This window comes from Eptatretus burgeri, chromosome 2, assembly GCF_056783735.1.
Source record: "Eptatretus burgeri isolate ZD-2024b chromosome 2, Ebu_testis_v1, whole genome shotgun sequence".
In the NCBI taxonomy this organism is placed as follows: Eukaryota; Metazoa; Chordata; class Myxini; order Myxiniformes; family Myxinidae; genus Eptatretus; species Eptatretus burgeri.
The window spans coordinates 25481757-25504934 of record NC_140962.1 but is presented as its reverse complement, the minus strand read 5'-3'; the positions used below and the strand labels follow the sequence as shown (position 1 = coordinate 25504934).

General features: G+C 42.9%; 1 protein-coding gene across 1 annotated transcript in view; it reads right to left on the bottom strand.

The window, feature by feature from the left end:
- The window catches only part of LOC147031637 (limbic system-associated membrane protein-like), a 388857-nt gene that overhangs the window by 27784 nt on the left and 337895 nt on the right, over positions 1–23178 (bottom strand). The window contains exon 4 of the mRNA XM_085866197.1: positions 21144–21269. Within this exon, the coding sequence (XP_085722323.1) occupies positions 21144–21269 (126 nt within the window). The remainder of the gene's footprint in view (positions 1–21143; positions 21270–23178) is intronic.

The following is a 23178-nucleotide window of genomic DNA, read 5'->3' as shown; positions in this document are numbered from 1 at the left end:
GCAGTATAGCATTTTTGGATCTGCCCCATGGGGTGGGGACAAAAGGTCAAACACTGTCAGACCCCGACATTCACGGGGGATACGTTCCTGAAAAATTCCGCGAATGTCGGGGTCTGCAAATGTCAGGGCATTGTTTATTTATTTATATTTTAGATTGTCTCGGCTCGTGGAATAGCAATTACACAGAACAAATCAGGACATAATAACAAAGGGAACAGTAGGAGAAAGGGGAGACAACAACAGCATGGCGGAGGGAGAAAGTAGATGGAGACAGACAAACAAGGGATGCAGATAACGACGAGGGGTAATGGAGAATGCAAAGGATGGACAAAATGGATACAGAAGCAAAATTATGTTTGACCAGTTTGTGATTTTGTCAAGGTTTTGAGGAGAGCGAAGAGGCTCCTTCCTGTTTGTCAGAAGGATGAGAGACATCAGTCACGGCAGAGAGTGGAGTCATCAGCAAAGAGATAAAGAGGATTTTCCTGAGTCAGTGATATCATTGATAAAGATTAGGAATAACAATGGGGACTTGAACACTGCCTTGGGGTAGTCCAGCCTTGACACAGAGAGGAGATGAAAGGGTTCCGTTGAGAGCCACACGTTGACTATGAGAGTGGAGGAAGTCGGTAATCCACGAGTGGAGTTGGCCTTGGATTCCATAGGCAGAGAGTTTGGAGATTAAGGCGGGATGCCAGACTCTATCAAAAGCTCGAGATATGTCTCGAGAGATGGCCCTGATCTCATGTCTGATATTGAGGGCCTCCACGATTGTTGGAAGAGTCAAAGCAGAGGAGAGAGACAAGTCTGAAAGCTCATTCTTGAGATTGGACAGATGTTTTCTGGATCTCCCGAGGGGAGACACATACTTGTTGGGGGCTTTGTGGAATGCTCTGAGGTTGCCTTTGGTCGGACTTGCCTTCCAGGAGGAGAATGCAATTTGTTTTAAAGTAACTGCCTCACCACAGGATTCAGAGAACCAAGAGTGGGAGGATGGGTAAGATCATTGAAGATGAGATGGGATGAATCTGGGCATAATAGAGAGCAGGTTTCTGTGGAAGAATTTCCAGGCTGAATTAATATCAGTGGTGGTGAACATAGGAGACCAGTCCGAAGTGTTTAAAAAATAGAAAAAACACCGAGAATACATGAAGCACCAATGTAGAAGTAGCTCACACTTTATGAATACGTGGGGTCCGCAAATAGCGGGACCGCGAAAGTTGGGGTCCGCCAGTACCTAAAAATACAATTATAGGCACATTTTTAAACATTTCAAAATGAAACTTCATATATAAAATCAACATTGGGTGATGCATGATATGTAACAATTTTTTTGATTTGACCACCGGTTAATGCCCCTGTGGGTGGGGACTAAGGGTCGCAGGAGTCAAAACGGGGAAAAAATGTTAAACTCAGAATTTGATATTGGGCCCCATTCCTGGTGGAACTTTTTTGCCATGTTTTAACTCTGCTTCACAAAGGAATTCATCGCAAATCTCCAAGCAGGAAGCATGGGGATTAGCGATGGCACGGCATCGACTTCACTCGAGTTACCTCGGCCACTGAAGGAGGACGGACGTTATGTTTTCACCATGTTTGTCTGGCTGTCTATTTATCTGTGAGCAGGATATCTCAAGTTATGGACAAATTTGGACGAAATTTGGTGTCTAGATTGGTGTGTGACAAGGACGAATTGATTAGATTTTGGTGAATATCTGGATCTGGACACTAGAATTTTTAAAGTGATTCTTCACCATTGACAGATAGGGCCGAAACGGTTACAGAGCACGATATCTCAAAACGCTATAGATAGATTCGGATGAAACTTGGTAAACAGATTAGGTGTGGGATGAGGACGAATTGATTATATTTCGGTGAAGATCTAAATCTGTCAACGAGAATTTTTAAGATTCACAAAGTAATTCTACACCTTTGAGAGATGGGACCAAAAACGATATGTAGCATCGTGTTTCAAAACATGGACGGGTTCTGAAAACATCTGGTCAGTGAGTTGGGTAGGTGACAATAACTAACCGATTAGATTTTGGTTAAGGTACAGATGCAGATCCGACCTATCAGTGGGATACAAATCGTAAACTGTTCTGAGTGTTGTTCGAGTTTGTAAATGTGGTTGAAGTTTTGAAGGTTATTAATGAAATGGAAAATGCTCGTCCAAACAGTAACTCTTAAAATTAGCCGAGACTACTAAAGCAAACGCAAATTTGTTCAAATATATGCTGCTTTAATAATCTCCGAAGATTCATTTGTTTGGATCTACTCGTCCAATATTCTTTGCAAATGAGAAGAAAACATGAATGAACTAGAAGGGCACTTGGGAGAGCAAATACCTCCGACACACAATGCCTGATCCACGAGAACATATCAGGTCCAATACATTTTTGAAATACCATGCTATATTTCGTTTTTGGTGCAATCTCTCAAAGGTGAAGAATCACTTAAAAAATTAAATAATTCTCGTGTCCAAATCCGGATTCGGACCTTCACAAAAATCGAATAAATTATTCGTGGTGACACCTCCAACATGTCCACCAAGCTTCATCCGAATCAGTCGCAAACTTTTTTAGATATCGTGCTATGTATTAGTTTAGCCCTATCTCGCAATGGTGAAGAATCACTGAAAACATTTGAGTCGTCAGATCCGGATCTGGATCTTCACCAAATTCTAATCAGTTCATCCTTGTCAAATAACCAAGCTGCTCACCAAATTTCATCCGGATCCATTCACAACTTTTTGAGATAATCTGCACATAAACAAACAAACAAGCAGTCATAGACTGGTACTTACGAAATTGTCAACTTGACCTCTGACCTTTTCTAATAAAAGCTGTCTCTAGAGAAGGTAGCAACGCAAACCAGAAGTTTCTACGATGATTCTGCACTAAACCATCAAAAATCGTAATGTCGAACCGAAGCAAAAATCTCCATTTCTCCACGCAATTATTTAATATTTTTTATCAGTCACAAAACCATAATATTCGGCCATCCACCAACAATCTTTACATAATCCGATGGCTTAGCGAGTCAGGCATGCGACGATAACCTTTATTGGGATAAAAAAAAATGACATTTAAACACTGTCTTTATCGAAAACACCGTCAGTGCGCACACGGAAAACGTTTACGTGACTCAACGACGCCTCTGCTCGAGCGCGCTGCACCACGTGACGAGCCGTGACGCGGCGAGTGAAATATTTTTTATACAATTTTAAAACGTCTCCAAAACATCTGATTTTTACCAGAATTTCGACAACAGAGTGTTAAGCGTCCTAAGCGATCGCAAAAACCGAAGCCAAAATTAAAATCGAAGTTAAAAGGAACTCGTAACGTCGACCGAAGCAAAAATACTCCATTTCTCCACATGAATTTACAGAATTATGTTTGACCTCACTGTGACCTTGACCTTTGACCGATTTTGACCAAAATCTAATCAGCGCAAGCCATCATGTGGTGTAATTTGACATTGGATAGCTTCTTCCGTTGTCGAGTTATCGTGCCTACACACGCGCGCGCGCGCGCACACACACACACACACACACACACACACACACACACACACACACACACACACACACACACACACACACACACACACACACACACACACACACAGAAACAAACAAACACACAAACAGAGGACGGAAGTCATCAGGATTTCGGAAGTAAAAAAGACAAACAAACAGTCATAGACTGGTACTTACGAAATCGTCAACTTGACCTCTGACCTTGTCGAATAAAAGCTGTCTCTAGAGAAGGTAGTGACGCAAACCAGAAGTTTCTACGATGATTCTGTACCAAACCATCAAAAATCGAATGTTTGACCTCACTGTGACATTGACCTTTGACCGATTTTGAGGAAAATCTAATCAGTACTAGCCATCACCCTCCTGAATCACGTGGTGCAATTTGACATTGGTAGCTTCTTCCGTTCTCGAGTTATCGTGCCTACAAACAAACAAACAAACACACACACACACAAACAAGCACACAAACAAAGGACGGAAGTCATCAATATACGTACGAAATCCTTAGATTTCGTAAGTAAAAACAGACAAACAAGCAGTCATAGACTGGTACTTACGAAATCGTCAACTTGACCTCTGACCTTGTCTAATAAAAGCTGTCTCTAGAGAAGGTAGCGACGCAAACCAGAAGTTTCTATGATGATTCTGTCCCAAACCATCAAAAATCGAATGTTTGACCTCACTGTGACCTTGACCTTTTACCGATTTTGACCAAAATCTAATCAGCATTAGCCATCACCCTCCTGAATCACGTGGTGTAATTTGACATTGGTAGCTTCTTCCGTTCTCAAGTTATCGTGCCTACAAACAAACACAAACACACACACAAACAAACACACAAACAGATGACGGAAGTAATCAATATACTTACGAAATCTTTAGATTTCGTAAGCAACAAAGGAAAAATCACTCATAGAGCAACACTTGGCAAAACAGTGCAAAGTAGAACGGCACTCGGGAGAGCGCTTACCTCTGCCAGGTGGAACAGTTTATGTTTCAATTCTCACTGATTGGCTGGATCCGAAACAAAATATTTTGCCCTATTTTGACCTTTTGGCCTATGTTCACCTCAAAATTAATAGGTGGTCGAATGCATTGACCTGATAAATGAATGCTTTTCAGGTTCACATCAATCGGATGAAAATTGAGGATTTTAGAAAATTTTGACCAAATTGGCCTTTTGGCCTATGTTTACCTCAAAATTAATAGGTCGTTGAATTCAGTGACCTGACATGCAAACGCTCTTCAAATTTCAAGTTAATTGGATTAAAATTGAGGATTTCAGAAAATTTGGACTAAATTGGCCTTTTGGCCAATGTTTACCTCAAAATTAATAGGTGGTTGAATTCAGTGACCTGACATGCAAACGCTCTTCAAATTTCAAGTTAATTGGTTTAAAATTGAGGATTTTAGAAATTCGGGCGATGTTGACCTTTTGGTCAATGTTGACCTTTTGCCCTATGTTTACCTGAAAATTAATAGGTGGTTGAATTCGGTGACCTGATATGCGAACACTTTTCAAATTTTAAATCAATCAGATGAAAATTGAAGATTTTAGAAATCTGGCCTATGTTGACCTTTTGGTCTATACTGACCTCAAAATTAACAGGTGGTTGAGTTCAGTGACTGCATGGGCAAAGGCTCTTCAAATTTCAAGTCAATTGGATGAAATTTGAGGATTTTAGAAAATCTGGGCCAATTTGGCCCAAATTGGCCCTTTGGCCGAGTCAATCTCAAAATTAAAAGGTGGATCAATTCAACGACCAGATATGCAAATGGTATTCAAATTTCAAGTCAATCGGATGAAAATTGACAATTTTAGAAACCATTTAAAAATGCGGCCTATTTTGGGTTGACCTTGTGGCCCATGTTGACCTTTTGACCTGTGATAACCTCAAATGTAATAGGTGGTTGAATTCAAGTCAATTGGACGACATTTGAGGATTTTAGAAAATCAGGCTCAAATTGGCCTATTGGGTTGATGCAGATTGAATGTCGATGTAGTGTATGCCCCGGTTAGAATAGGTGTACCATATCCCTGTGTGTCGTAAGAGGCGACCAGGGTTGCGTCAGGAAAGGCATCCGGTGTAAAAACCTATGCCAAATCATTATGCGGACAACAAAACGAATTTCCATACCGGATCGGTCGAGGCCCGGGTTACCAACGACCGCCACCGGTACCGTTGGTCAGCAGGGTACCAGTGGAAATTGTGCTACTGCTGGACGAAGGAGACGGGGAAGGCGAGTCCGGAGGCAGTGGGAGAGGGGGAAGGGTAGAAGTGTGGAGGTGAGAGTTGGAACTCTGAATGTTGGGACGATGACTGGCAAAGGGAGAGAGTTGGCTGATATGATGGAGAGAAGAAAGGTGGACATACTGTGTGTACAAGAGACCAAATGGATGGGGAGTAAGGCTAGGAGCATTGGAGGTGGTTTCAAACTGTTCCACCATGGTGTGGATGGGAGGAGAAATGGTGTCGGGGTAATCCTGAAGGAGGATTATGTCAAGAGGGTATTGGAGGTGAGGAGAGTGTCAGACCAAGTGATGAGTGTGAAGTTGGAAATTGAAGGGGTGATGATGAATGTCATCAGTGCATATGCCCCACATATGGGGTGTGAGATGGAATATAAAGAAGATTTTTGGAGTGAGTTAGATGAAGTGGTGGAGAGTGTGTCCAAGGATGAAAGAGTGGTGATTGGAGCAGATTTCAATGGGCATGCTGAAAAAGGGAATAAAGAGGATGAGGAGGTGATAGTAGGTATGGTCTCAACGAGAGGAATGTGGAAGGGCAAATGGTGATAGAGTTTGCAAAAAGAATGGAAATAGCAGTGGTAAATACGTATTTCAAGAAGAAGGACGAACACGGTGACGTAGAAGAGTGGAGGAAAGTGCACACAGGTGGATTACATCTTAAGCAGGAGATGCAACCTGAAAGAGATTATAGACTGTAAGGTGGTGGCAGGGGAGAGTGTAGCTCGACAGCATCGATTGGTGGTCTGTAGGATGACTTTAGAGGTGAGGTTGAGGAAGAAAGTGAGGGCTGAACCAAGGACCAGATGGTGGAAGCTGAAGGAGGAAGACTGTTGCGTGAAATTTAGGGAGGAGGCGAGACAGGCGTTGGATGGTGGTAAAGATGGGTGGGATGATTCGCCAACTACAGCAGAAGTGGTGAGGGAGATAGCTAGGAAGGTACTTGGTGTGACATCTGGACAGAGGAAGGAAGATAAGGAGACTTGGTGGTGGAACGAGGAAGTACAGGAAAGTATAAGGAAGAAGGGGTTGGCAAAAAAGAAGTGGGATAGTCAGAGAGATGAAGAAAGTAGGCAGGAGTACAAAGAGTGAAGGCGCATGGCGAAGAGAGAGGTGGCAAAGGCCAAGGAAAAGGCATATGACGAGCTGTATGAGAAGTTGGATACAAAAGAAGGGGAAAAGGATTTATACCGATTGGCAAGACAGAGGGACCGAGCTGGGAAGGATGTGCTGCAGGTTCGGGTGATAAAGGACGCAAATGGGAATGTGCTGACGAGCGAGGAGAGTGTGTTGAGAAGGTGGATGGAGTGCTTTGAGGAGCTGATGAATGAAGAAAATGAGAGAGAGAAGGTTGGAAGAGGTGGAGATAGTGAATCTGGAAGTGGGGTGGATCAGTAAGGATGAAGTGAGGACTGCTATGAAGAAGATGAAAAGTGGAAATGTGGTTGGCCCAGATGATATACCAGTGGAGGCATGGAAGTGCTTGGGAGAGATGGCAGTGGGGTTGTTAACCAGATTGTTTAATAAAATCTTGGAAAGTGAGAGAATGCCGGAGGAGTGGAGATTAAGTGTACTGGTTCCGATTTTAAAGAACAAGGGTGATGTGCAGAGCTGTGGAAATTACAGAGGGATAAAGTTGTTAAGCCACACCATGAAGGTGTGGGAAAGAGTAGTGGAAGCTCGGTTGAGAGGAGAGGTGATGATCTGTGAGCAGCAATCTGGGTTTATGCCAGGAGAGAGCACCACTGATGCGATGTTTGCTTTCAGAATGTTGATGGAGAAGTATAGGGAAGGCCAGAAGGAGTTACATTGTGTGTTTGTGGATTTAGAGAAAGCTTATGATAGGGTGCCAAGAGAGGAGTTGTGGCATTGTATGAGGAAGTCCGGAGTGGTGGAGAAGTATGTGAGGATCGTGCAGGATATGTATGAGGACAGTGTGACAGCGGTGAGGTGTGCGGTAGGAATGACGGACCGGTTTAAGGTTAAAGTGGGATTGCACCAAGGATCGACTCTGAGCCCTTTCCTGTTTGCAATGGTGATGGACAGGTTGACGGACGAGATCAGACTGGAGTCTCCATGGACTATGATGTCGCGGATGACATCATGATCTGTAGGGAGAGTCGGGAGCAGGCTGAGGCGAGCCTCGAGAGGTGGAGGTACGCACTGGAGAGAAGGGGAATGATAGTCAGTAGGAGTAAGACGGAGTACATGTGCGTAAATGAGAGGGAGGGTGGTGGTATGGTGCAGTTGCAAGGAGTTGAGGTGGGGAAGGTGGATTGGCTTAAATACTTGGGATCAACTGTCCAAAGTAACGGAGAGTGTGGGAGAGAAGTGAAAAAGAGAGTGCAGGCAGGATGGAGTGGTTGGAGAAGAGTTGCAGGAGTGATTTGTGACAGAAGGGTAGCTGCAAGAGTGAAGGGGAAAGTATATGAGATGGTAGTGAGACCAGCTATGCTGTATGGTTTGGAGGCGGTGGCACTAACAAAAAGACAGGAAGCAGAGCTGGAAGTGGCAGAGTTAAAGAAGCTGCGATTCTCGTTGGGAGTGATGAGGATGAACAGGACAAGGATTGAGTATATTAGAGGGACGGCGCAGGTTGGACGGTTTGGAGACAAAGTGAGAGAGGCGAGATTGAGATGGTTTGGACATGTGCACAGGAAGGAAGCGGAGTATATCGGGAGAAGGATGATGAGGAGAAGAGGAAGGCCAAAGAAGAGGTTCATGGATGCGGTGAGGGCGGACATGCGAGTGGTTGGAGTGTCAATGGAAGACGTGGAGGATAGAGCGAAATGGAGACGGATGATCCGCTGTGGCGACCCCTAACGGGAGCAAGCCAAAAGAGGAAGAAGAAGGTCTATGTAGATTGAAGACCTTTTCGGTCGACCAAATTTTACGATACTTCAAAGTGGGACCATCGCAGGGTCCGTAATATTGTTACGGATTTGGAAGCCATCTGCACACAGACATTCAGCAGTCCCCATAGTTCAGTTATTTCGATAAGTGTGTGTTTATAGTTGGAATCCTTCCTTCTGTCTGATGGGAATTACATGTGGGCGCTACGAGTTATTTTTTAGCTAGGTTTTTTACAACTACAACATAACTACTACTACTACATCCACTACAATGCCACAGTCCCTCATTCTTCCCGGTCGCCATTGCCCACGTGTTTTTGGCTGAAGGCGTGGGCGGAGGCTCCATCACCTCAGATCGAGGCTCTGCCCCAAGGCAGGGCATGGACGTTTCCTCCGGCGAATGAGCGAAGGTTGAGCATGACACGCATACCCCAGCCAATCGGGAGGTGACCATGAGTCATCCGACAACCCCTCGTCCAATCAGGACGCGAGTGGTGAGGAGAAGAGACCCCTCCCACCTCAGAAGGGCAGAGTGGTTGTTCGGATGAGGGGTTGGGCAGACAAGGGTGTGTTCTTCAGGATCGTGGCGATTGCAGTCTGCGGTCTTGGTGGCCATTGCGGCGCGGTCTGTGGTCGTGGTCGAGCGGTCTGTGGTCCTTTGCGGTGGCCCATCATGGTGGTTTGCTTTGGAGCACTCGAGCTGGGATCCCCATTCCCATCCACAGACTCCGAGCTCCACAAGTGCGGGTCCGGTGAAACTGCACGAGGCGGGGAGGTACCCGGCTGTACCGACTAAAGAGCCATGGGTCCATTTCTTTTGTGTGCGTGTGCGTGTCCCTGGGCCCCGTCTTTAAATAGGACTGTTAAGTGCTTTTGCTCATTGCACATTGCTTGCTTTTTATTCGGATAACTCTGCTCTGTGTGCTCCCCTCCCCAATTATTATTGTAAAATACCCCCCCCCCCCCGTGTTAAATGTTCCAGTTCGTTTCTGTCCTTTCTTTGATTGACCCAGCATGGTTCGGACTTGAGAATTAGTGAGGCCGTTTGGGCCGGTAAATTGTTAATTTGGTCCGGCACGGCTTTGGTAGCTTCCGATCGGTTACACCGGATCCGAGTCGGTGATATTGACTCGATTCGGACAAAGTCGGCCGAGGGTGTGGTTTCCCCGGGAGTGGGACGTCGTGAGTACTTAGGTAAATTGGAATTAGACAAGTGGACCCCATCTCACGCCGTCAAAATATTGGCGACCACGGTGCTCTAAGTGACCCGTGACCTTTCGGAGTTGTCCGAGAGTCACGACCTAAATTCCGGGCGTTCGGTGGGAGACGGCTCCACCTAGTGGTCGTTTATCGCCACCGAACCCCGGCCCACAACAATATTAACCTCTGAAAGTTTCAGAACGATCGCTTGAGCTGTTTGGGCTGGAGGTGAGGGGACAGACAAACACACACACACACACACACACACACAACCACAAACAAACACACAAACAAATGCAGGCGATCAACATACTTGTCCAAAAAAAATTTTTTTTTTTTTTGCCAAGTAACAAACAGACAGAAAAGGGTGAAAAACATAACCTTCACCTTCGGTGGCGGAGGTAACTAGAAAGCATCTCAAAATGCAAAGGCCATTCGTGTCCACTTTGTATTCAAACTAAACTTGATGAAAACAACTGCGAAAGAAAACGAAATGTAAGAATTCGTTATTGCTGTTCTCCATATTCTCATCATAAAGGTTTGTTGAAAACTTGATGTCAAAAGCTCAAAAAAGACGATGTCTTGGGAGAGACCCATTGTAGTTCAAATTGTAAATAAATATACATGGAAGCGATTGTAAAACCCGTCCGTCTCACGCTGCACAGTGAACGAGCTAATAAGGCCTATTTGTGTTTACCATGACCTTGTCCTTTGACATTTTGACCCAATTCCTAATCTTCTCCATGTTCTAATCATAAGAGTTCATTGAAAATTCGAGAACTAAAGCTCAAATGGGAAAATTTTTATTGCTTGGACAGATGCACTGACACACAACCACACACACAAATACAGAAGCGATTGTGAAACCCTGTCTCCCGTTGCGTGGGTTGCATCCCAGCACTGACCCCATCATCTTCTTATTGCAAATCACTGCCACTCCATTTATTTTACAGGTTTCCTGATCAAACAAGAACATTTTGTTACCATCAGATTGAAACTGACCCAAACGAGTCAATCTCAGTGAATGTACCCACCAAATTTAGGTTCTTGTAATATTCATCTCTGTCTTAACTACATCTAACTTTTCCTGATTCATTGACTTTACATTCCATGTTACAATTTTGTGAACATTTGAGAAGCTCAGACTTTGACGTACAGTCCTGGTGACCTCAGCAACTGGATATCCTTGTGGCTTTGATCCATTTCTGGCAAAACGGTCAGACCTTACTAATCAAAACGCCTTGCTCTTCCCCATTAGCCATTTGTGTGTCTTCAAACCTGGGGGGGGGGGGGGGGGACTCATCTTCCTTCACCACTGCTTTATCTCTTAGATTTCTGATCATGATTGTTTTCTTGGCATGCACAGAAGTGGCTTGCCATTGCCTTCTTCCAGGCAGGGTCGATACGAGATGGATGATCCTCACCATTGTTCTCCAAACACTCAGTTCTCTCATGGTTACAGCATCTGCTCTGAGTCTGGGAGGTCGGTCGTTCAAACCCTGGCCAAATCACACCAAAGACTTTTAAAATGGTTAAGGTACGGATTTACGGCATGGAAAATAATATATTTGACTTTTTGCTTGCTCGCATGTGCTGCTTCCTCGCTTGACATTCAGCATTTAAAAAAGGTTAAGAGGACGAACAATCCCCACATGTTGGCATCCATTGGGAGGAGGAATTTCCTCCTAAGGAAATGACAAAAGCGGTGTCATTGTTGGACCCAGAGTCCTAGGGGAAGTGATGGCACTCCCCCATGCTCAGTGGTTGTGTGTGTGTGTGTGTGTGTGTGTGTGTGTGTGTGTGTGTGTGTGTGTGTGTGTGTGTGTGTGTGTGTCAGTCAGCTCCACTATGAGACTTAGATCATGTAAAAAAGAAAAAAGGAAAGAGAAGAGAATCCTCTGCTTGGCATCAAGGCCTTCGAGCCATTTCTGGCAATATGTGTCAGCTGCCTGCATGGCCATCCACCACCTGCTCCAGTGGTTTCGCTGAACCCTGATCTTGAGGCTAAAATGGGGTAGTATACCTTGTCCAAGGGTGCCCATGGGTTTACAAATGCAAAAGCTGCATCCTTTTAAAAAAAAAGGATTGCTGTCCTTACCTCGTGAATCCCCTCACCTTTGGTTTCAAAACCTGAACCGGAATGCGGCGGCAGATTTGGGTTCAGTTTCCTTGTCCGAGATGAGGTGTCTACCAAAGCTAATGAACCCCATCTGCCCAAAGCAACTGGTTGACATCTGCCCAAAGTAACACTGTTGTGGCACGGAAAATCATATATTTCTCTTTTTTCATATTTTTTATGTAATTGTAGACGTGACTCAAAACTCGACCGACGTAATCACAAGCTACGCTTATTGTGTCGCACAGGGTCTCACTGACTTACTGTGGTTCATGATGGGGGATGTTAAGCTGAATGGGTTCACACAAGGCAATGACACTTTTTTAATGGTAAAATATGAGGCATCTATGTGCAGTGGCCACCACCGGTGGTGCCGGCGATGGATCGCCTATACTCTTTGCGAAGGACACAGTATATCTTTAAGGTGCACCAACTAATGCCGACAGACAGGACACCCAGTTCAACATCCATCCGAAGGACGGTACAAGCATGAATGATGAATCACCCTGTTTGTGAAACAATGGGATGACAGTTTGCAGCTGGGCCTGGACTTAAACCCAGGCTTCAGGGCTTAAAGGTGAGTGTGCATACCTCTCGGGCATTCCTGTCAGCCCCATATGGTATGTACAGTTATATATATATATATATATATATATATATATATATATATATATATATATATATATATTGTATATGCATATGCAAAGTTTAGGCTCATAAAAAGCATGATGTCAACGAACCAACTGTATAACAGTGCGACAATATGTGGATGCAACAAGTGGATGGACAAACAGAAAGAAAACACAAGTGGGAAGGAAGCATCATCACCATCAGAATCATCATCAGCCCTTGTTAGTTCACTGTTGGATCAAAGCATCAGCATTGTCCTGCCAAATGGTCTGGTCCCCAGACAGATGTTCTGGTCCCTGGTCTTCTCATTCCAATTTACTGTTCTCAAGTATTTGTTGAGTTCACCATTACACCATTTGGGCTGCTCCATTGGTCTCCATAACATCATTGGTCTCCTACATGCATTGGCAAATCGATGGTGAGATGTACGGGGGTGGGGAGGGGGGAATTCTGAGAATATCAATGGGATTGGGGGGGGGGGAGAGAATTGAGAATCGAACTTATGAGGGATAGGGATGGTTATGTGAATGATTATGGCATACATGAAGAAAGTACAGGAAGATTTAAGAATAGACAGTTGTACCCACTTGGTCTGCCTTACCATCGCCACCAAAACATGAAAAAACAAGACAAAAAAACATGATTAATTACTACAACAGCAAGGAAAACAAGAACAAATGATGAACATCCTTCACTCGAAAGGTAAACAAAGACGAGGCATTAAAATATTGGGTTTACTTTGCTTATCAGGAGAAAAACATGTCCACAAGGTGTGTGTGTGTGTGTGTGTGTGTGTGTGTGTGTGTGTGTGTGTGTGTGTGTGTGTGTGTGTGTGTGTGTGTGTGTGTGTGTGTGTGTGTGTGTGTGTGTGTGTGTGTGTGTGTGTGTGTGTGTGTGTGTGTGTGTGTGTGTGTGTGTGTGTGTGTAGGATTGGGGGTTAGCAGGGAGTATGGGAAACTTTTATGAGGTGGGATCTGAAATATGCCATGCAATTTTGAGAAATACAGAAAATAATAAAAACAGAAAGTCTTGTTTGCCTTGTCATGACAACCACCTCTACCCTCTCTCAACTAGCGATTGCTATTAGTATTAGCTGTTTATCCAACTTCTCTTTGAACCAAACCACTGTCCCATGGAAAGCTGTTAAAACCTCCAAGTACTTATCTGTGTAAAAGAAGTGTGACCCTCTCAATATTTGTCCTCCTTATCTTAGTCATACACATTACTGAGTCGGTTTGACAATGTTGCAACTGAAACATTTTCTATGACCTGGAGAAAAAACTGGGGGCTTGGGCAGGGGGGTGGGGCACATACATTGCCTTCAGAAAGTATTCACACCCCTCGACTTTTGTCACATTTTGTTATTACAGCCTGAATTTAAAACGGATTAAATTTAAATTTTTTGTCACTGATCTACAACAAAATACCCCATAATGACAAAAATAAAAATAAAAACAAGTTTTCAGAAGTTTTTACAAATTAATTAAAAATGAAAAGCTGAAATGTCTTTTCAAAGCATGGAAAGAGCAGAAAGGAGGCAAGAGCAGACAGAGAGATAGAATGAGAGAGAGATAGAGATAGACAGAAGACTGTCTGTGATGGCAAAGTGATACACCCATCGACTCAGCTTCCATCCATTGGGACCATACTCTGTGCAGAGCGTTGGTGCTGCTGAAACAGTCTCCTTGGCACAATCCTGGACAGGTCGCCACTCCGACACAGGATACTAGCAAGCTGGCGCTCATTTTGCCGATCTCGGAAGGATGACAGGACAAGTTAACCCCACCTGGTAACAACTGAGCGGGATTTGAACACAAGACCCTAGGATCCAAGGACCACCACCCAAACCATTAAGCCAACACCAGGCATACTCAGCTTTATCCTGGGATATTTCAATAATCTTGTAGGCTTTGGTTTCCACGGTGTCAAACTGAGCAAGATGTGAGGCAGGGGAGCCAGAAGGGAGAGCACTCCTCCATCGAGCTGCGGATGAAGGTTGCATTAATATAGGGATGAATTACAAATTAAAACAGATTGTGTCAACTATGTACAGGAATTTAATGAGGTCTCATCAGGAATATTGTGTCCAGTTTTGGTCACCACATCTGAGGAAGGACATAGTTGCCATACAGTGAGTACATAATAGAGCAACTCGAATGATCTCGGGCCTTGATAGACGAAGCTATGAGGAGCGGCTGAAAGAGACAGGACTTTTTAACTGACAAAGGAGGTGATTCCGAGGGGATCTGATTCAGATGTTTTAGATAATGAAGGATATCGACAAATAAATGCAGAATAATTTTTCAGCAGAATGGCCATTTACAGCAAAAGGGGTCACAGTTGAAGAGCAAGGGGGAGAGTTAAGACAGCAGTGAGGCCGTTGTATTTCACTCAGAGAGTCGTGAATGTATGGAATAGTCTCCTTGCAAGGGCAGTGATAGTGGAGTCGGTGGATAATATAAAAATTGAGTTAGATAGGTATCTGGAAGTAGTGGGGATGGGGGTGTACTAAGATTTTGGCATGATTGTGCAGGCTTTCCGTGCCTCATGGCCTCCAACTGCATTGAAGTTCCTTCGATTTCCAAGTAAGTTGAGGGATGTCGATAATATCGAGGAAGAACCAAAACTACCCAGAAAAGGATGAAAATCTTTGTCGAGTTTCGTTGGTGCAAGACGATTCCTTCATGGTTGGGGAAAAAAAATAACTTGTTGACTTCAGTTCATCGAACAACATTGATGTCTCCGTCTACCCAACATGAAGATATAAGAATGTCATGCAACACTTTCACCAAACTGGGTGACAGTAACCAACCTCACTTTAATGGTGCCTCTTTTTGTGGTTTTCAAATATGGAAGGGAGAGATGATAAGTATTGGTAGAGGAGGAATATGTGAAAACAGAGGATGGTATCGAGGGATCAGAAAGGACAAAGGTACATATGGGGCAGGTATGCTGATACAGCCTAGAACAAGCAGGTTTTTCTCTATCTGTCTCACCACCACAACCAATGAGGCGATTTTCATAAATCCCTCAATATTTATCCATTTTCTTTCTAGTAAATACATTGACTGTCCTTTCTTCCACAATACTTGTTTTTTTTTTACTGTCACGTTTTGTCACATTTTGTCACATCAACACAAACTGTCACATTTTGGTTCTAATTTGCTTTTTCTTTCCCTTTCATATCTTCGACACAAGCAATTCCATCATAACTCCGTCAAATCTACTTTTTACCTCTGCACCCGAAGGTGGACGGAGATTATGTTTTCACTAATGTCTGTCTGTTTGTCTGCGAGCAAAATATCTCAAGAAGTTGTAGTTGGATACGGACAAAACTCGGGGAACAGGTTGGGTGTGCGACAAGGCCGAACTGTTTCAAATTTGGTGAAGATCTGTATCCAGATCTGGAGAGAGGTTTTTTTTGTTGAAAAAACATCAAGTGATTCTTCACCAGTGAGAGATATAGCCAAAAACAATATACTGTATCGCATGACATCTCAAACAGTTATGGATGAATTTGGACGAAGCTTGGTTGATGAGTTGGGTAAGTGATAAGAACAAGGTAATAAGATTTTGGTTAAGGTATGAATGCATATCCAGCATATCAGTGGGATACAAAATGTAAACTGTTCAGCCTGGTTGAGGTATGCACTCTACTGAGTGCCGTTATAGCTTTTTTTATGTAAACACTGCCCTGTATTTTCTCACCCTTCCTCCGAGACCTGACATCTCAATAACCATAATCACTGCTCAAATGTGAACACACTCCAATGTCGTTATATTTTTGGATTACAAAATAATAAGGTGACCAAAGCTGAATGAAATACTCCAAAGTAGCTTCTCCACAATTCTATACAATTCTGGAACTACTTCTTTTGATTTGAAGATCATGCACTACATGCAGGCCAAAACTCTACTCACTTTATTTATTGCTGTTTAAAAGTAAATACACCATTAAACAGTCTTTTTGCTATGAAAAAAATTAATATTGCCTCAACATTACCTTCACAACAACAACTACACCGCCTAGAACAGGATCTCATCTGCAAAAATAAATATTACCTCAACATTATACCTCAACATTACCTTCACAACAACAACTACACCGCCGAGAACAGGATCTCATCTGAAAAATTTTTTTTTTCCTCAACATTACCTTCACAACGACAACTACACCGCCTAGAACAGGATCTTCTTCTTCTTCTTCTTCTTTCGGCTGCTCCCGTTCGGGGTCGCCACAGCGGATCATCTGTATGATGCGCATAGTGATTTGGCACATGTTTTACGCCGGATGCCCTTCCTGACGCAACCCTGGTCACCTCTTACGACACAGAGATATGGTACACCTATTTTAACCGGGGTATACACCGGCCCAGTATATTGGTAGTCATTTCGCCGACCTGAGAAGGATGACAGGCTGAGTCAACCCCCTGGTGTATTAATTCAGTGGCCCAACGGGGCTTGAACTCAGGACCTTTTGGATCCCAAGCCGCTGCCCTAACCACTGCACCAACACCAGGCTAACCGCCTGGAACAGGATATCATCTAAGAAAATAAATATTACCTCAACATTACCTTCACAACAACAAGTACACCGCCAAGAACAGGAAGGATCTCATCTGAAAAAAAAAAAAATCCTCAACATTACCTTTACAACGACAACTACACTGCCTTGAACAGGATCTCATCTAAAAAAATTAATATTACCTCAACATTATACCTCAACATTACCTTCACAACAACAACTACACCGCCAAGAATAGGATGTCATCTGAAAAAAAAATTCCTCAACATGACCTTCACAATGACAACTACACCGCCTAGAACAGGATCTCATCTAAAAAAATAAATATTACCTCAACATTACCTTCACAACGACAACTACACCGCCTAGAACAGGATCTCATCTGAATTTTTTTCCTCACCATTACCTTCACAACGACAACTACACCGCCTAGAACAGGATCTCATCTAAAAAAAAAAAAAAATGACCTCAACCTTACCTTCACAACAACAACTACACCGCCTAGGATCTCATCTAAAAAAATAAATACTAGAAGCGAACATAGAATTCTTCTTATATTCGCTCCTGACTTTACCTATAACTTGTTCACAACTGTATGTGCAATTTCCGGTGACTTCGGCCTGGATTCGGGATCAGCGATCAAATAATGTAAATCACGATTAAAAATTATTTTTTGATGATGCGGGAGATATCTTTATTAAAATCAGTGGAGGAAATATACACCATGTCTGATATTTGGGTGTTTCATGTCTCCAACGATACCATTATTTACCGGCATGCATCATTCCCCATGACAAAAACCGGAAACAAAAACAAAACCAGAAGCGAAAAAAAACCGGAAGCAAAAGGGTCATAGCCAACGACACGGATTCCAAATTGCCAGGGTATTGTGTTGTTGTTGTTGTTGTTGTTGTTGTTTCCTATTCTCTCATGTGACCCCGTTAAGTATGAACCTCACTACGTTCGCTATTAACTTCCACCACTCATTTCTTGTTCCACTCTGAAGCACTTCAAATATTTCTGGTAATTGTATCTCTTCTTCGTTGAGATTTCTCATACCTCCATGCTTCATCAAAGGGAAGACCAAGAAAGAACCCGAAGAAGTAAAGAACAAAGATGGAGTCATCAGGAGGAACCTGGATAGGATTCGGGTTTCAGCCGCTAGTCCAGAACCCTCAAACCCATCCAGGTGCAGCCAAGTGAGCCTTACAGAAAACTTTCTGCAATAATTCACTTCTCCTTGGAGAGATGCATAACGAAAGAGAGGAATAGTGAGTAAAAAAGATGAAAGAGAAGAAGAAGCAAGAATAAGAATGAATAACGAGAATTGTGAAAAATTTTTTAGAAAGAAGTGTGAAAGGAACAAAGAACAAAGATGTCGGGAAGAACCTGGACAGAAAGATTTCAGCAGTTACTCCCCAGGCTCAAATGCAGCAACATGGATAAGCTAGCAGAGATCTGTGAGCGGGGATCTGAGTAATCTGAACACTTGGATAAACCAGTCTAGATATGAAGGCTGTTTGAGATTGATGGGAACTTTTTATTTGACAACCAGCAAATATTGTTCAATGCTGAAATTTTGTACAATTATATTGTCTACCCTGAGCAAGTTATATAGGAAGTGACATCACACTGCATTCTGTGTAAAGCCAAGATGGCAACCAACAGTCACATGTGAGTGGTGCAGAGGCATATCATTAACTTCCTGGTAAGTCTGAAATTAACAGTAGACTATCTGCACAGTTTAAGTATGCATGTCTGACGGTGTAGTGTGTTAAAAGAGTGTCGCGAGTTCAAAAATGGCTGTGAATTAATGAGTGATCATGAGCATTTTCATACACCACCCCCATCTTTGTCTCAGGCAAACACTGAAGGCGTTGAACAGCTATTTTAGTGGATTTGCCAAATTAGTATAAGTGAAATTACAAGATAATTAGATGTCAATATTGGTGTTGTTGAAGTAATCATTCATTCCCACTTCAATTTCAATAAGAGTAATGCAAGGTGGGTACCAAAGGACCTCTACCTGACCATATCTCAAAAGACCTGCGTAATTTAGTGTCAGTGAGTTGGGAAGTTCGAAATCATCCAACATAAAATCCAGAGTTGTGACATTGCGATTTCCATGTCTTTGCACCACTTAAAGAACATCGAGGTGACAGAAAGTTGACAAACAATGAAGATGTCGAATCACATATCCTGAAATATCTGCGGACACGTACCAAAAACGATGTTCCACATCAGTGGGACGAGTGTACATGTTTATCAAGGGAATCCCTTGAAAAATTGGGTGAAATTTCATCAACCACCCTTTACTTTTTAATTTTCTTAGATCAAGAAAAAAAAAAAAATCAACATCATCTTTGAATCATGCTCACATGTTATAAATGGCATGGGACCAATAAATTAGTCCCAAATTACTCAACAAGCAAATTCCTTCTATCCTGACATATACTGGGTTTATAAATATTTGTGGAAAAACTACACATCCAGACCAGGAATCAAACCCAGGTTCTCTGGTGATCCATAACAGTGCTCTGCCATCTGAGTTATCTGGGCAACCCACTGTCTGAGCACACAATTCTCCCACGTATAGAAATGCCATTCTCTTTCCCCCACTGCTTCCAGGACTCACTGCCAACCATAGGAATAGTGAGGGCTTGTCAATGAGAGGGTCTTCCTCCTGCGGGGGGACAATCCCATGTCCGCTCTTAATCACCACAGGGAGCGTAGTAGCATCATAAATGAAGAGGAAACAAACATTATAAGTATACGTGGAAAAACTACACATCCAGGCCAGGAATCAAACCCAGGTCCTCTGATGAACCGTACTGGTGGGGTTGCCCAGATAGTAGAACAATGGTACAGTTCATCAGGGAGCCTGAATTAAATTCTCGGTTTGGATGCGTAATTTTTCAACATGTACTAATAATGTTTGTTTCCTGTTCATTATCCCCCGCCAACCAACGAAGTTGGCGGGGGATATAGAAATGAGTTCCGTCCGTCCGTAACATTTCGTTTCCGGAGCTTAACTACAAATCCCCTCAAGATATATTTACGAAATTTGGTACACATATCAAGCAAGTGGTGAACTGGTGCCTTTTGATATTTTCTAATTGATAGGTCACATGGTTTGGCAGCCATGTTGGATTCAAGAAAAATATTAAATAATGTTTTCTCTGGAATGACATAACCTAAAGAAGTGAAAATTTGCAACTATCATCTTCCATCATGTCTGCATACATAGTAAAAAAATATGACGTCACAAGTCACATGGTTTGGTGGCCATCTTGGATAGAAAAACACACCTCATCCGATTAACACAAAACTTCACACACGTATTCCACTGGAGGATTGGAGGCAGAATGTAAATTTATGATGTCATAGGTCACATGGTTCGTCCGCCATCTTGGAGAGAAAATTAATAAATTTCAAAAATCTCCTTCTCCAGAACAGTTGGACAGATTGAGGCAAAATTTCACATACACTTTCCCCAAGACATCCTTTCAGAAGTTTGTTAATTTCTAATTGATAGGTCACATGGTTTGGTGGCCATATTGAATTTACCCTAAAATCCTCAAACATCTTCTTCTCCAGAACGGCTGGTCAGATCAAGGGGAAACTTCACATACATATTGCACACGCTTACAGAATATAAGTTTGTTAATCCTCATTTACTATGGCGGGGGATATCGAAGACTTTGTCTTCAACGGATGCTATTATTATAATTGCATATACTTGTTTATTACGACTCACTTTGTTCTGTTTTGAAGTCATTTTTTCTGTTGTCAGCGAGACTTCCTCCAACACCACATGCTTTAATTTTAACTGGCAATATAGTTCGATCGATTCTATGTTCTTCATTATTTTGCCTACAGTACCAGTATGTCTTCGTCTTCCCTGTTAAGTGTCTATCTTTGGGTTCCTTCACCAGCTTTGCTCATCAGAAAACAAGCAAGTTAGGTCAATGCTGAGACACAATGAAAAACAAACATGATCGTGGCACAATCCAGTCATTGCCTTGATTCACCTGGTGGTTGTAGGTGTCGCCAAGTAACCACCGGCTCAGGTCTTCCTTCAGCTTGACACGTCATCGTAACATCGGCCCCTTCACTCACCGTTTGCTCTCCAGACACCTTTGTTATCTGTGGTGGAACTGGTGAAACACATGTCAAAATTGCTGAAAATGTAACTGCCATAATCTAGGATAACCTTACTTTACTTATGGTTTTACAAACAGGAATGTTACTTTGAAGTTTGTGGTCCAAGCAGAGGTAACATTCTCACTCATAGACATTGTATTATTCACTCTACACATTGTATTGTGTCGCATATAAAGCAGGGGGGGGGGGAGTGGGAAGAGGGGTGCGGGATCCAAAGCTAGATTGTGTTCAGACTTTCGTATGAACCGTGTCATTGAATCGCTTAGGTTTATACCCTGTATCAGCTTATTCGTCAGAAATAAGTCATATTGCGAAACATGTCGAGGAGGCAGAAATTGTATGTAAACCTTAAGGTAGCATAGAGTCAGGCTGTGTTGTATAAAACCTCCTGTAAGCAGGTGACCTGTTAGTCCATGTAAGAACTTGGGCAGGAAAGCACACATAGAAAGCACAATGCATTTGAGAAGGAAACATCAACACAAACTGTTTGGCCAGCAGACTGCAAGCTGTTGGTGGTAAGGTCAGCTGGAGTAACCTGGCTGAGGGCAGTGTACTTGTTTGAGAATACGTTCTGCAGGACGGGACTGCCCGACTGAAGGTGCCACATACAACAGCAGGCTGCCAATGACGGGACCCATCACCCACGAAGGCAGTCCCAGAGGTGACAGCAGTTGAAGTTGGACCTTTGAGGATAAGAGATCCTTCCCTCTGCTTGGCTGCCTCCTTCACCTCCTGACCTTCCCATCACCATCCTCACCGCTCCTCTTCACTATTGCGCCCGGAGCCACAATTCACCTTGCACGACCACACCACCATTCTGGATCAATCGTCAGCTCAGGGCCATCGTGCCTGCACAAGTCCCTGTCTGTTTTGGTTTTGAATTAATATATTGCTGAAGTCCTGTTCTGTATATATTCCTGAACTACCTGAACTCCTCATTCGTTCCCCTTCATTGTGTGTCTGATCGTTTGGTGCCATTGGGGGTTAGGCTATATTTAGTTCTTTTTAACACAAGTTTTTGTGTCCCATAATCTCCTGGTTGTGTCTGTCGACTGCTTGGTTCATCTGCATATATTTATAACGTCTTGTTTCACTCATCGCCCATATTCTCTTTAAATAAACCCCCTTTTAATTATTACTAGACGACCCGTGAATCCGTTGTGACAGCGGTTGATGAAAAAAAATCATTCAATAAAAAAAAGATGGCTCCAGCGAACTATACCGCTGAGATTGTTTGCATTGCTTAAATTCTCCCGAAGAGCACTTGACTGAATCGGGAATTGATTTTTTCAATAATTTTTTTTGTTACCCGATTTGAACGAAACTTGATACTGCACACCACAGGAGAATGGTGAGTAAGGTGGCCCTAAAATTTTTGTGCTATCATGTACCATTTTGGCTGTATTTCGGGAACATACATACATACATACATACATATATACATATATACAAGATGAGAGTTTTAGTAATACATAGATAAGAAGCATTTCTCCGCCTTTTGCCTTTCATGCATGTTTCACCACCAGACTCAGCTTTGTTTCGTGAACCTTGGGGAATTGTGATAAGAATGCAGTGACATTAACAGATCGTTTTGGAATCGGTAGGGTTGTACAAGCACCTGGCTCAAATGGTCTGTGTTAATGGACCCATCTCATGTGACGATATTCAAAATAAGATATTGAGGTGGGAATGTAGTCGGGGGTGGGGGGGGGGGAGAGCGGGTGAGAGGGGAGAAGGGGGTATTGCATTAAAAATTATAAAACACGTAAACCAGTTCTGTTTTGTAATATTTTCACACCATGAGTGTGAAGAGTTAAACTTTGACAGCTACAGTATCTATTTTCAACTACAATCATGTATATTCTAAATTGTGATTAAAAAAACAAAAATTTATATAAAGGA